General features: G+C 42.7%; 2 protein-coding genes and 1 non-coding gene across 3 annotated transcripts; 1 reads left to right on the top strand and 2 right to left on the bottom strand.

Moving 5' to 3' along the window:
• Nucleotides 1-26: 26 nt before the first annotated feature.
• On the bottom strand, nt 27-4,390 carry b4gat1 (beta-1,4-glucuronyltransferase 1). The gene is made up of 2 exons (XM_017472414.3): nt 2,878-4,390; nt 27-2,142 (listed from the first exon to the last, which is right to left on the bottom strand). Exons 1-2 carry the CDS (start codon nt 4,081-4,083, stop codon nt 1,951-1,953), a joined length of 1,398 nt encoding a protein of 465 aa, XP_017327903.1. The 5' UTR covers nt 4,084-4,390; the 3' UTR covers nt 27-1,950.
• A 609-nt stretch (nt 4,391-4,999) lies between these two features.
• Nucleotides 5,000-5,081, top strand: trnas-gcu (transfer RNA serine (anticodon GCU)). Its single transcript has one exon. It is a non-coding gene; the product is annotated as a tRNA-Ser (tRNA).
• Nucleotides 5,082-6,057: 976 nt separating this feature from the next.
• Nucleotides 6,058-12,627, bottom strand: pfdn2 (prefoldin subunit 2). The gene is made up of 4 exons (XM_017472996.3): nt 12,482-12,627; nt 10,114-10,202; nt 9,325-9,448; nt 6,058-6,884 (listed from the first exon to the last, which is right to left on the bottom strand). The coding sequence occupies exons 1-4, from the start codon at nt 12,554-12,556 to the stop codon at nt 6,696-6,698; spliced, it is 477 nt and encodes a 158-aa protein (XP_017328485.1). The 5' UTR covers nt 12,557-12,627; the 3' UTR covers nt 6,058-6,695.
• Nucleotides 12,628-12,638: the final 11 nt, after the last annotated feature.

The following is a 12,638-nucleotide window of genomic DNA, read 5'->3' as shown; positions in this document are numbered from 1 at the left end:
ATTAAACACTAATTAAACCACATGCACTGTGATATTCACACACATTTATTCATTTATCAGTGTATAATAAAATATCCTGTCACTACTTACAAGTCAAGCATTACTCAAATACTGACAAATACATTATAGTGTCATTATAGAATTCACCGCATCAAAGAAATGATCACATAACAAAAAAAAAAAATCTTTTCAAAAATACTTTCAAAAGTGCTACAAATGGACACAAAAAGGCATAATGACAAACACACTGGGAGAAAAATCCCTACCAGTCAGCTCCTATACGCTTCTCCCTGGTGTTAATACAGCGGTGTTGTACATTGGCCATTGTGATTTGGGTTCAGTTTTAGTGGATAATAACACAGATCGACAGTGAAGGTAGCGTTAGACAGAAATAACACAACGTTATCAGTTAAGACGGACATTAACAAAGAACTCTTGCAAAAAATAAATGAAATAGAAATATGTACAAATCACACCCTTTAGTCAGAACAGAAGAGAGCATGTGCTCTGAAACAGTGGTTCATGTAAGAAAAATGCTATGAAAAGACTATTTTAAGGAGGAAAATAGCAATCAACACTTTTCTTCTTACTCAGCGGCAATGAAATGTATATCGGTTTTAATTAGTGTAACACCAACGCTGTCGTAATAATAATAATAATAATAATAATAATAATAAGGGGTTTTAATATCAGTTACATACCTTTAATTATGTTACAATTAATCACACCATTTAGACACAATAATCATAATTTAAAGGAGTTTTATCTCAGTCTCTTTTCTGTGAACAATTCCAGGTGAATATAGACACACGTTACACAATCCTCACACAGCCACTTTGTTCAAATTCAGTATTACTAACAGCGTTCTGTTGGTCAGTGTCAGTCTACTTTCACATATCATAGCTTCGGGATCAGTGTAAAGAGAACCTGACTGACCGTCTCAGTAGTGTGTAGTTACACTACAGTACATCATCACACCTATACTACAGGGTGTCCCAAACGTCTCTGTATGTAGGGGAAATGAACACCAAATTCTCTCACACTTAGTTTATATTATATAGAGATTTTTTTTTTTTTTTTTTGCCAGATAGGATACAAAAGAAGAACGTATTGAAATCATTCTCACGGCTGGATCAGGAAGCCGTCGCAAGGTTGCGATGGACTTTAACAGGACACACGGTGAGCACATCACACACCACACTGTAACTAAACTTGTTAATAAATTCCAAAAGAGTGGACGTTTTTGTGGACCAATCGAGAATCGGCGCAAACGCTGTAGTCCCCTATGTATGGAGACTTTTGGGACACGATGTAGTTCTGCAGTATTTATCTTCTGATGTAGTGTTCTTACCTTTGGATACACCCATATCCTTCACGACACAGTGTTTAACGCTGTAGAATATAACACTGTTCATGGTTCACTGTGATCTCGAAAAGACTCGAGATGAAGTAAAGTGGGTAATAAAAAATAGCTAAACTGTACTATCTGAGGGGGTGTGTGTGTGTGTGTGAATGTTTAATCAACAGTAATAACGCAAATACTTCACAATCGAGGCTTTCGGACACAGACGGAGAACTTTTCATATGGATGTAATCATAAAACAGATATAGTAATGTAATATCCTTGGCATTGTGTGACGTTGATAAGAGACCCTGTTCTCCGTTCGGTGTAGTGACAGATCAACCACAATACGTTACATAATCGATAAGAAACGTCACATTTTCTACACCTGGATTGTCGCATACTATTAGTACACAGTTAGTATGCAAGTCCAAATCGTGTGCCATGACATCAGAACATCGGAAATTGTAACAAAGAGTAATTTTTGTTTGTTTACATCGTATATCAAGCACTTCTGCACCAGAGTGCCGCACTGGTAACCCATTTCTTCATCATTCTGTTGTACCTTAAAGCTTCACTATCGAGGCCCGGATGTTCCCCGGGAGATCTCAGCAGTGGCGAGGGGAGTTGGGGTATTTGTTTTTCAGACCTTCCTTGAAGCTGCGGAAGAGCAGGCGGTTTCTGCGGTTCTCTTCGTCCTTGCGGCTGTGGAAGTCGCCCTGGACCTTAAAGCCTCGATGCACCACGAAGGCGTTACTCACCACGGAGAACCTGAACCCTGCCACATGAAGCTCACACGCCTGCAAGAGAACAGGGGGAGAGGTTGAAGAGAGAGAGTGAGTGAAGGGAAGCACAAAAGTCTGTGTTTTTCAGCCTGACCTCATTCGATCATATCTGTAGCATGCGTGTGATTACAAACCAGAATTTCACCACTGGGAAGCGTTTTTTGGAAGGAAGAATTTGTGGTTATGTTACCAACACAGTCAGGGTAGTTCACAGTAACACAAAAACGCCTCAAATATCACGAATACAGTACTGCATTGTTCCCGCGGTGGTAAAGATGGGTAAAACTACATGAAATACGGCATTCTCTCATCTTAGACCTTTACTGTTAAATCATAATGACTGCAGTTTGAAATGACTGTTATCCAATCATATATTTTAAACGTTTGTTGAGAAGTTTTACAGCTTAGCCCTCAGATATTCCGAGTGAGTATAGAGTGGGTTTTCTCACTATAGGGAAACTTTTCCTGCTTGCAGTTAGTCAGTCATACACTACAGCTGTAATAGTTCGAGAATAGATTAAAAGTGCTTTAAGTATTTCTTTTACGTAGACTACAAAGTAGTTTTGGAATTGAATAGCTGTACGACGTACACTGTAGTGTGTAGTAAGAGACCCATATTTCCATGGGTCTGCCTCCCAAACATTTGACAAAACCACCCTGGAGAGGACAATAAACACAGCAGCCACTTTTCAGCATATATTATATAATATAGTATCTACTGTGATGTTTCCAGATGATATTAGGACTCACTTGACTTATACGGTTGAAGCCGTATTGTCTGAAGTTCTCGTCATACAGTGGCACCGATTTAGCCCCGATGTAAAAGGGTTCCCACGGGTCGACCCAGTTCTGCATATACGCCACCTCCAGAGGTCCGGAGCTCTTGCTAACCAGATTAATCCAGCGGGAGTAGTTGGTAGGTGCCTGGCATCGTGGGCAGAGTTCCTCATAGAAGGGCCTCACCTCACCGACTAGGTACAGCTGCGCAAGCTCGGATTTCGTGGCAGGCATCTTGCGTGTGTGCCGAATTTCAAAAGCAGGCAGGACCAGAACCTCATCCGGGGCCGGCTCACGCTTCATCAGCATCATCACAAACTGATGATGCAGGTCTGCGCTGGGTACCATGTCCATGTCAAGGACGAGGACGTAGGCGGCGTCCGTGCCTGTCCGGGCCACGTTGCGGAGAAGGTTATTGGGGTAGGAGACGTTTCTTCCCATAGCGTAGTTCTTGTACTTGTCCCGGTGGGATTCGAGCTTAGCGAAGACACCAGGACAGCCTTGTTCCTCGAGTCCAGCAAAGTGCTCCCTGTCTTGCTCCGGGAAGCTGGCAATCTCCTCCGAGTGGCACACCAAGTGGAAATCCACCAAGGCTTGGACGCGTGGACAGAAGAGACTGAGGGCGTAGACGAAAGCCGTGGCAAACTTGACATCTTGGCCGTGAGCGAAGATCGCCACAGAGAGCGGATTCTGCCAGCGTTCGAGCAGAGAATCCAAATGATGAAGGTTATTGATGGTCGTGTGGGTCACCAAGGCGAGGTGATGGGATCTCGGATCTGCGTCCAGCTTCTGGTTGGTGGAGAAGTCACTCTTGATGAGGTTTTTGTACACACGGTACTGACCACTGCTGTCGAAGATGCCTCCACTGGATAAGGAGTATCTCAGGCGTTCTCGTTTGGAGTTCTTCTCATTGGTTTGTGCGTTCCTCTTGGAGCCGAACAGCTCTGAGTACTTGTAGCGCTGCTGTTTGCCGTGTAGCTTTGACAGGAACGACAAGTAGATCAGCTGCAGCAGGGCTACCATAAGCAGGGCACTCAGCACCACTTTAAACACGGAGCATTTTTTGAAGAAATGCATTCCACAAACTTTGTCGTTTTCTAGAGAATATGCATGAAGTAAACTGTTATCTGTAGTTCTCACGGGACGCACTTCATTTCTACAATAAACCCACTGCAGCATCCCGCAAACACACTACACCCATCATCATCACCCCTTGTGTATCTATAGCTACGGGGTTTGGAGTTCCTCCAGTTTCGGCTGATTTCTACACCATTGTTTTCTGAATTAGATTTAAAAAAAAAAAAAAAAAAAAAAAATTAAACATCACACAAACATTACCAGTCGCGAAATAATAGTCTGTCTGCTGTAAATAACGAGCGCTAACTATTTTATATTGCTATTTTCATTAACATTACGAGCTTCTCCTTCACTCATTACGGCGCGGTCCTTCGTGCCATGTCGCAGGTTTCTGACGTCATGACTGGCCGTATAATGGTTGTCAAGCTTGTGAATGAAATGTTAGGAAGTCTAACTCTTCTATTAGAAGGGAACAAGGTTATGGGATCGGTATTTTTATGTTTTAATCGAAGGCAAGTAGAGATATAATATATTGCATAAATATTATATATTATTATATTATATAAAATAATATATATTTAGTAGAGATATAAGCGATTCAGGATACATAAAACCACACCCTATCCCCTAGGTAGTGCACTGTTTGTTTGCTTGTTTATTTATTTATTTAGGATTTTGCGCGTTTAACAGTTAGGAATATGAATGTGTTGTGTAAAATTTCCATGAACCTAAAGCAATCCCAATAAGTTTTAGTATCCAAACAATAAATTTTAGCTGGTAAAAAAAAAAAAAACGAACCTGAATCTTTTTAACACGTGTGTTATTACCGTAAACATTAGAATAGACTGCCATAATTACACAGTAGAGCCAATTAAACAGCACATATATTCACATTCACAACAGTGTATATTCATGCATCATCCAGGTACATAAACAATATTTACACCAGAACAATATTACTGTCATTTTACTGCAATGCTAATATTATAATCCCTTATCAATGCATATTATGATACAAGACGAGGTGGCCGAGTGGTTAAGGCGATGGACTGCTAATCCATTGTGCTCTGCACGCGTGGGTTCGAATCCCATCCTCGTCGAAACCTTTATCCATTTTTATAACCTTCTTTATCTTTACGTATTAATTTAACACACTTCATATTATCTGTGAATGAGTAAGTGATTTTTTAAAATATATATATTTTATTACCCGACCCCACCATTTTGAACCCTTCCCTTGACTGTACAGAAGAAAAATAAAATAATTAAGAAACAAATAACATAATAATGGTAGGAGGAAAGAAAATTTTAATAAATAAAAATAAACTAAAGAAAGGCAGAACTTTACATTACAACTTTCCAAACATATGAGCCTCTTCTGTGGGATCGGACCAGACGGGCTAGCCCTTGCTCCCAACGCGCATCAGCAAGCACTGTGCACCCACGACCCTGTTCCCAGTTCACAGGTTGCCCTTCCTCGGACCACTTTTGGTAGGTACTAATCACTACATACCGGGAACACCCCACAAAACCTGCCGTTTTGAGATGCTCTGACCCAATTGTCTAGTAATCACAATTTGGCCCTTGTCAAAGACATTGAGATCCTTACCCTACCCAAAAGAAAATTGAGCCCATTTTTCCTGCTTCCAACATATCAGCTTCAAGAACTGACCCTTCACTTGCTGCATAATATATCCCACCCCTTGACCGGTACCACTGTAACAAGGTAATCAGTGTTATTCACTTCACCAGTCAGTGTTTTTAATGTTACAGCATTGGGTATATGTAAATGCTATAACTATCTTCAGTATCATTGAAAGAAAACAAAGTCGTGCAGTATTTTATTTGGGACCTGACACTACATGAATCCATGCAGAGATTCAGGACTGTATTTATTGTCCTGTACTCCTCACACTGCTGTGCATTTGCACTTTATGTAACCCTGTGAATCATGATCCTGGAGAAACACCAGTTCGTTCCAACGTATACCAGCTATATAGAGGAACGACAATAAAATCTAGTCAAATCTTCACGTGATAACCATCAAACTTGAGAATGAAAATGAGAATATACACATTTAGGGAAAATGTTCAAGATGGCATTTTAATTTTAATTCATTAACCAAAACAAACAAGACAAACATAAAAAAAATATCTTCTTCAAAACAGGTTTAACATGTCAGGTAGGACTGTGCTCCAATTTCAAAATCAATGATATTAATTAGCTAAGTAAAAGTGTCTGAGCCTTTTAACCACCTAAACATATGAAATGTCTAAGATTCGTAGCATATAACATTCATTATGATGTGAAAGGCAAAATCAGTTGTTCAGTATGCGTTGTGATGTGTAGGACACGGAGCTGTGTATATTCTGTAATTTACATTATCCTACACAAAACATTTAAAGAGGAGGGGGAGAGAGAGGGGGGGGCGAGAGATAGGGAGAGGGGGCAAGAGAACGAGCAAGTGTTTAGGGATTAAAGGTCACGGCTGCACTCAAAATAAACCCATAATGTTACGGTCACTACTGTATAACTGCGAGAATATTCCCATCAGCTGTGCTGTTCTGCGTCCTAGGGTGTAACTCCGGAGAGATTAGAGACCGTCTGAATATTATGAATATACAAAATTCACATGTAAAATTGTGATCTTCACAATATTCAGGCTCTCACACCCTAAACAATGAATTACAGGTCGATGTGAACAGCTAAATTGACTAAGAAACCAAAACTCCAGCTCCGCTTTTAGATCCTCCTTCTTCACTTTCTTTGGCCTGAGCCGCGTTGCCTTTGCCCTGTTTGTCGTCTTCGCCCACCAGGCGGATGTTGTAACGTTCACGGTACTCCGTCAGCTCCCGCCCTTTCGTCTGCATTTGTGTGTTGAGTGACACAACTAACTTTGATATCTGTCAGAAAAGAAAGGGAAAAGGTCAGTTTAAAAACTGTGCACTATGAATGACCCTGTTCACACCCGGCCGTTCACAGAAACGCCCACCGCGTCCCCGTTCACAGAAACGCCCACCGCGTCCCCGTTCACACCCGGCCATTCACAGAAATGCCCACCGCGTCCCGGTTCACACCCGGCCGTTTACAGAAACGCCCACCACGTCCCCGTTTACAGAAACGCCCACCGCGTCCCCGTTCACACCCGGCCGTTTACAGAAACGCCCACCGCGTCCCCGTTCACACCCGGCCGTTTACAGAAACGCCCACCGCGTCCCCGTTCACACCCGGCCGTTCACAGAAACGCCCACCGCGTCCCCGTTCACACCCGGCCGTTCACAGAAACGCCCACCGCGTCCCCGTTCACACCCGGCCGTTCACAGAAACGCCCACCGCGTCCCCGTTCACACCCGGCCGTTCACAGAAACGCCCACCGCGTCCCGGTTCACACCCGGCCGTTCACAGAAACGCCCACTGCGTCCCGGTTCACACCCGGCCGTTTACAGAAACGCCCACCGCGTCCCCGTTTACAGAAACGCCCACCGCGTCCCCGTTCACACCCGGCCGTTTACAGAAACGCCCACCGCGTCCCCGTTCACACCCGGCCGTTCACAGAAACGCCCACCGCGTCCCGGTTCACACCCGGCCGTTTACAGAAACGCCCACCGCGTCCCGGTTCACACCCGGCCGTTCACAGAAACGCCCACCGCGTCCCGGTTCACACCCGGCCGTTCACAGAAACGCCCACTGCGTCCCGGTTCACACCCGGCCGTTTACAGAAACGCCCACCGCGTCCCCGTTTACAGAAACGCCCACCGCGTCCCCGTTCACACCCGGCCGTTTACAGAAACGCCCACCGCGTCCCCGTTCACACCCGGCCGTTTACAGAAACGCCCACCGCGTCCCCGTTCACACCCGGCCGTTTACAGAAACGCCCACCGCGTCCCCGTTCACACCCGGCCGTTTACAGAAACGCCCACCGCGTCCCCGTTCACACCCGGCCGTTTACAGAAACGCCCACCGCGTCCCCGTTCACACCCGGCCGTTTACAGAAACGCCCACCGCGTCCCCGTTCACACCCGGCCGTTTACAGAAACGCCCACCGCGTCCCCGTTCACACCCGGCCGTTTACAGAAACGCCCACCGCGTCCCCGTTCACACCCGGCCGTTTACAGAAACGCCCACCGCGTCCCCGTTTACAGAAACGCCCACCGCGTCCCCGTTTACAGAAACGCCCACCGCGTCCCCGTTTACAGAAACGCCCACCGCGTCCCCGTTTACACCCGGCCGTTCACAGAAACGCCCACCGCATCCCCGTTTACAGAAACGCCCACCGCGTCCCCGTTTACACCCGGCCGTTTGCAAAACCATCCACTGTTTATGCCTGGTTGTAGCCATAACCTGATAAAAAAATTTTTAGCTACATTCATTTACATTTGTAATCAAAGGCATTTCTGTTAAGTTGAACGACCTGTTAATATGTAGATCATATAACATAACATCACATGTTAATATGAAAATCAGTTCATAACATTACACCTAACTTTGTCCTTTTTCCTTTTTCATTTCCAGTCCAAACATATTTGATGATCACCGTTTCGGACGCGTTTTGTCCTGGCCCATGTGCATTATGATGCAATGTAATGGGAGGAGTTTTGCTGTCGCTTTGTGGCTTGAAGAGTAGAGGTACTGACGCTGTTAACAGGCTAAAATTGGGTGAGCTGGAATTTAACTGTAAAATGCTCAGATTTATAAGCAATTTATAAGCTTTACTTTATACAACTGTTACAAAGCTGCAGAGGAAGCTATTCACTGTTAGTCAGTTGACTTTCGATTTTCCTTTCATGTGAATAAGAAAATTGTAAAGACTATTTTAACACTGTACTGATGCTCAAATCTACAAATATCAGCCAAACTTTTTTTGGCTAGCATGATGACCACGTGATCATGTGGCAATGTTGAGTGGATCGCATGGTTCTAGCTAGCTGATTTTTATTTATTTATTTTTAAGTGTACCAAGCAATAGGAAGAAAACTGCCAAGCAAAAGTCTGGTGTGATCGCTAAATATTACTATTCAGCACCTCAACGAGCCCACAATTACTTTTAATTAATTCATTAATTTCAACTAGATAAAATCAGCACAACATGAAAGTAACCATGTCTGTCACATCCTGCATCCTTTCAGTGAGTTGACTTATTTCATGATTTGCTCTGACCACAACATTAGGTGAAAAAGCAGAAGAGTGTCGTTTTCAGGAGGGTTTTCCGTATCACTGTAGCATCTAGTGTATTTAGACCTGCAGTTTCACTCTAAGACAGTCCCTATCCAATTATAATCCTCACATTCAAGACACACAAAAGAGCCAGTGTGGAGACAGACTGGCTCCCAGCATGTCATGTACCTGTTCTTTATTGTTTTCCAGCGCAGGCAGCACTTCTTTTACAGTCCTCTCGACCAAAACACCTCCAACTAAACGATAGCACTTCCGCGAGGGGTCGACTTCCTTCAGCGTGTCGATGACCAGGCTAAAGAAAGAGACTCAGATTAACCATCACATCAATCACACACGACTCTCATACAAGCGTGACATCATAACATTTCTTCCCTTATCCTGTATCCTTATCTCTTAAAACATGCTACAGGATTAAACTTTTATTTAAGCGCACTACCGGTCAGGCTGAGATCCTCACTGCTTCTCCTAAATTCTAAAATATAACTTTGTTTGGGGGGAACAATTTAATTAAGCAAAAGCTATTTATTTAAAATATATTCATATTAATATTTATACACAGGCATTACCTTCACTAAAACAAATTTCAACCATAAGCCTTGAAAAGTATATATTCAATCTGGTGTGTTCAAACATTTCTGCAGGTAGTGCGTGTTATTCTTTAAAGAAGAAACATTTGAAGGAAATCAGACTAAAAAAAAAAATTCACTATTTTAATAAAACTATAATAGTGATCCTTTTACCAACTTGTTTAAAATCGGTTTCTGTAATCGAACACTTTAATCGTTTCACTGTGGCTGCACGGTAATAAAACCATGATTTCAGGCTCAACTCATACACTGAACATTTATATTTTATTGATTTTAACTTCACCCATAAAGTCCAGCGGAATGGAACAGTACGCGTTTGATCGTATTATACGCTGGATAATGAATAAAGCAGGCGAAATTAAAAGAAAACCTGTGTTCGTTGATCTCCATATCCAGTTCAGCAGCTTTGGAGGCCATACTGCGCTGCTCCTGCCGCATCCTCTGGAACGTTGCCACAACCTGCCATCAAAACACACACATCACTCTAATGCCTACAAGACTCTAACAAAGGGTTCGTTAAGCTGCTTTACTGAATTCAAGGTTTACAACAATAACACTTACCAATATACTTTTTTATTTTATTTTTTAGAAACACCTAAGGATGCACCAATCTAATATTTAGTAACTGTATCAAGACTGATTCTGGAATGTAACACTGGATCACTAACCGGACAAGAAAGACACATAAGACAGTACATTTTCAACACAATAATTTGACATATCCCTTGTCTAATGTCCCTCATAGAGGAAAAAAAAAACAACACTGAGTTGACAAGACAAGTGACCAATATTAGAAAAGTGGGAAATGGGCGGGGCTTCCAGGATGACCGTTAATATCGAAGAGTTAATAACAACTACACAACACTCACTCATTCATATGTCCATTGACTTATCTGTTGTGAGGGAAAAAAAAAAACACACACTGCTCTTTTGGCATATTTTTGAATACTAGTAATCATACTGTTATTAAAATATTTAAAATGATCATTTTGTGCTGTTAAAATGACTAAACAAATAAAAAATTCATCCAGAAACTGATGTCTGATTGACAAGGACTTGCATTGCACTTTTCTGTGGGGGGAAAAATAGCAGTATTGATTGGCACTGCATTAAATGTGTCCTCATAATCTGATCGTGCAGCGTTCCCCCAGTGTGAGATTAGATCTTTTGTCTAATGAAAATCGTACTTGTGGTGTTCTCGTGAGCCGTGGTTGGAGGGGAAAAAAATCAAGGGGAAGCCACTCGCTTAACACTAGTCAAATTTAATTAACAAATGATATAAATCTAAGTAAACCATCCCATTTGGCTTAATGTCATTTCAACATACATATCTTGTATACACATGTCCATCCATATTTTTCGTGTGTAAAATTAATACAACACCCAGTCCTTATCTTTATAAAAACCCACCATCCCTTTAAAAGTGGAGTGGTAGGGCACGTCATATCCCGGTGTGCCTTCATGCCCATGTTAACCTCTGGTTCAACTTTTTAGTTACGATACCCTCGCTTACACTTTCAGACATCGTACACCATTTCAAACCAGTGTAGGATCAGAACATACACAATAATCTGTTCTCTCTCTCTTTCTCTCTGCAGAGCTGTGCATGTAGTCCTGCCGCGATGTCAGTGCCTGATCCGGACACATCACCCCCTGTGGCTCCTCTCACCCCCAGACCTTCCTGACTGAACCTTGCGACTCTGCTGTTTTCGGTCATTCCCACAAGATTTCCAGTAGTCAAAAAACAGTTTACACCGAAGCGTCACCCTTTTGTCAGTGGATAATTTTACCTTGGTACTGTAGACGTGTACGTGTAAGAACTGCTGCTGTAATTATACAGACTATGATGCTCATACAACCTTTCAACATACTCTCTGCTCCCTGATGTTATAACACACAACTGTCGGAGAGTGAGTGATGATTTATAATCCTACAATCCAGAGACACCCAGACGAGAGGATCTTTTTCAGTGCGGTTCCTTTCAACGTTTCTTCCTCATGAGGTCTCAGGGAGTTTTTTCTTTGCCACTGTCTCCTCTGGCTTGGTCATTAGGGATCTAAATACAAATCTACATTCAGATTTCTGTAAAGATGCTTCATGACTACTACTAAACGCATTATGCGTTATAAATAAAACCGACTTTAAACATTTCAGAACTGGATCACTGATAATCTCATCATTAAATAAGGTTAAATCACATGTCCTGATGTGGTCATAAATCAGACCACACTATTGGCAGAAATAGCATCCGGGTCCTGACCACTCAACTGACACTGTAGTTTCTTTGTATTTAACCCTTGCACACTACACATGGACTCTTCTTAATTTAATAATATTATTATAATGTTGTTATTTAAACCATTGTATTGCTACAACCTAGACGCTAGCACACGATTCAGGACCAATGTATATTTTCAGCTCCACCCTAAATGCTGCTTGGAAACGTTAAACTGCAGGGGGGGAAAATGCCTTCACATTCCCTTCCTAAGTGCACTATATAGGGAACGAAATAACGGTTCGCACCACACCCTATGTAGTGCACTATAAACCGTATAAGGAGCCGTTTGCTATGGAGCCAGTCAATAGCAGCACTAACACACACACGCCTCTCGGTGCTAACAGGTTAGCTTACTGTGCACTGCAATAATCCGAGTTTAATTCCTCACACACATCGTCTCATGGTATATAAAGATAAAATAATCCCGTATGTTGCACATGGAGCCCCAACTGAAATGTACCTGCTCGGCAGAAGGGCCAGACTGCTTCCCTCCACTGCTTTTACTCCCCGTGCCGCTATTGCTGTTCGCCGCCATGTTGAAATGAAGCTCTGTAGCCCTGAGGACCTCTACATCGCCTTCAGGGGGCTGTCCACTCTAAACGCCTGTTTAAAATAAA

This window comes from Ictalurus punctatus, chromosome 7, assembly GCF_001660625.3.
Source record: "Ictalurus punctatus breed USDA103 chromosome 7, Coco_2.0, whole genome shotgun sequence".
Lineage (NCBI taxonomy): Eukaryota > Metazoa > Chordata > Actinopteri > Siluriformes > Ictaluridae > Ictalurus > Ictalurus punctatus.
The sequence above is the reverse complement of the archived record's forward strand: the minus strand, read 5'-3'. Positions and strand labels throughout refer to the sequence as shown.

Coding starts and splice junctions, on each gene's coding strand:
- pfdn2 (XM_017472996.3), bottom strand. CDS start 12,556: ATGGCGGCGAACAGCAATAGCGGCACGGGGAGTAAAAGCAGTGGAGGG. Junction 10,203..12,481: donor CTGGCCCTTCTGCCGAGCAG/GTACATTTCAGT, acceptor TTTTGATGGCAG/GTTGTGGCAACGTTCCAGAG. Junction 9,449..10,113: donor ATGGAGATCAACGAACACAG/GTTTTCTTTTAA, acceptor CTCTTTCTTTAG/CCTGGTCATCGACACGCTGA.
- b4gat1 (XM_017472414.3), bottom strand. CDS start 4,083: ATGCTGCAGTGGGTTTATTGTAGAAATGAAGTGCGTCCCGTGAGAACT. Junction 2,143..2,877: donor GCTTCAACCGTATAAGTCAA/GTGAGTCCTAAT, acceptor GTTCTCTTGCAG/GCGTGTGAGCTTCATGTGGC.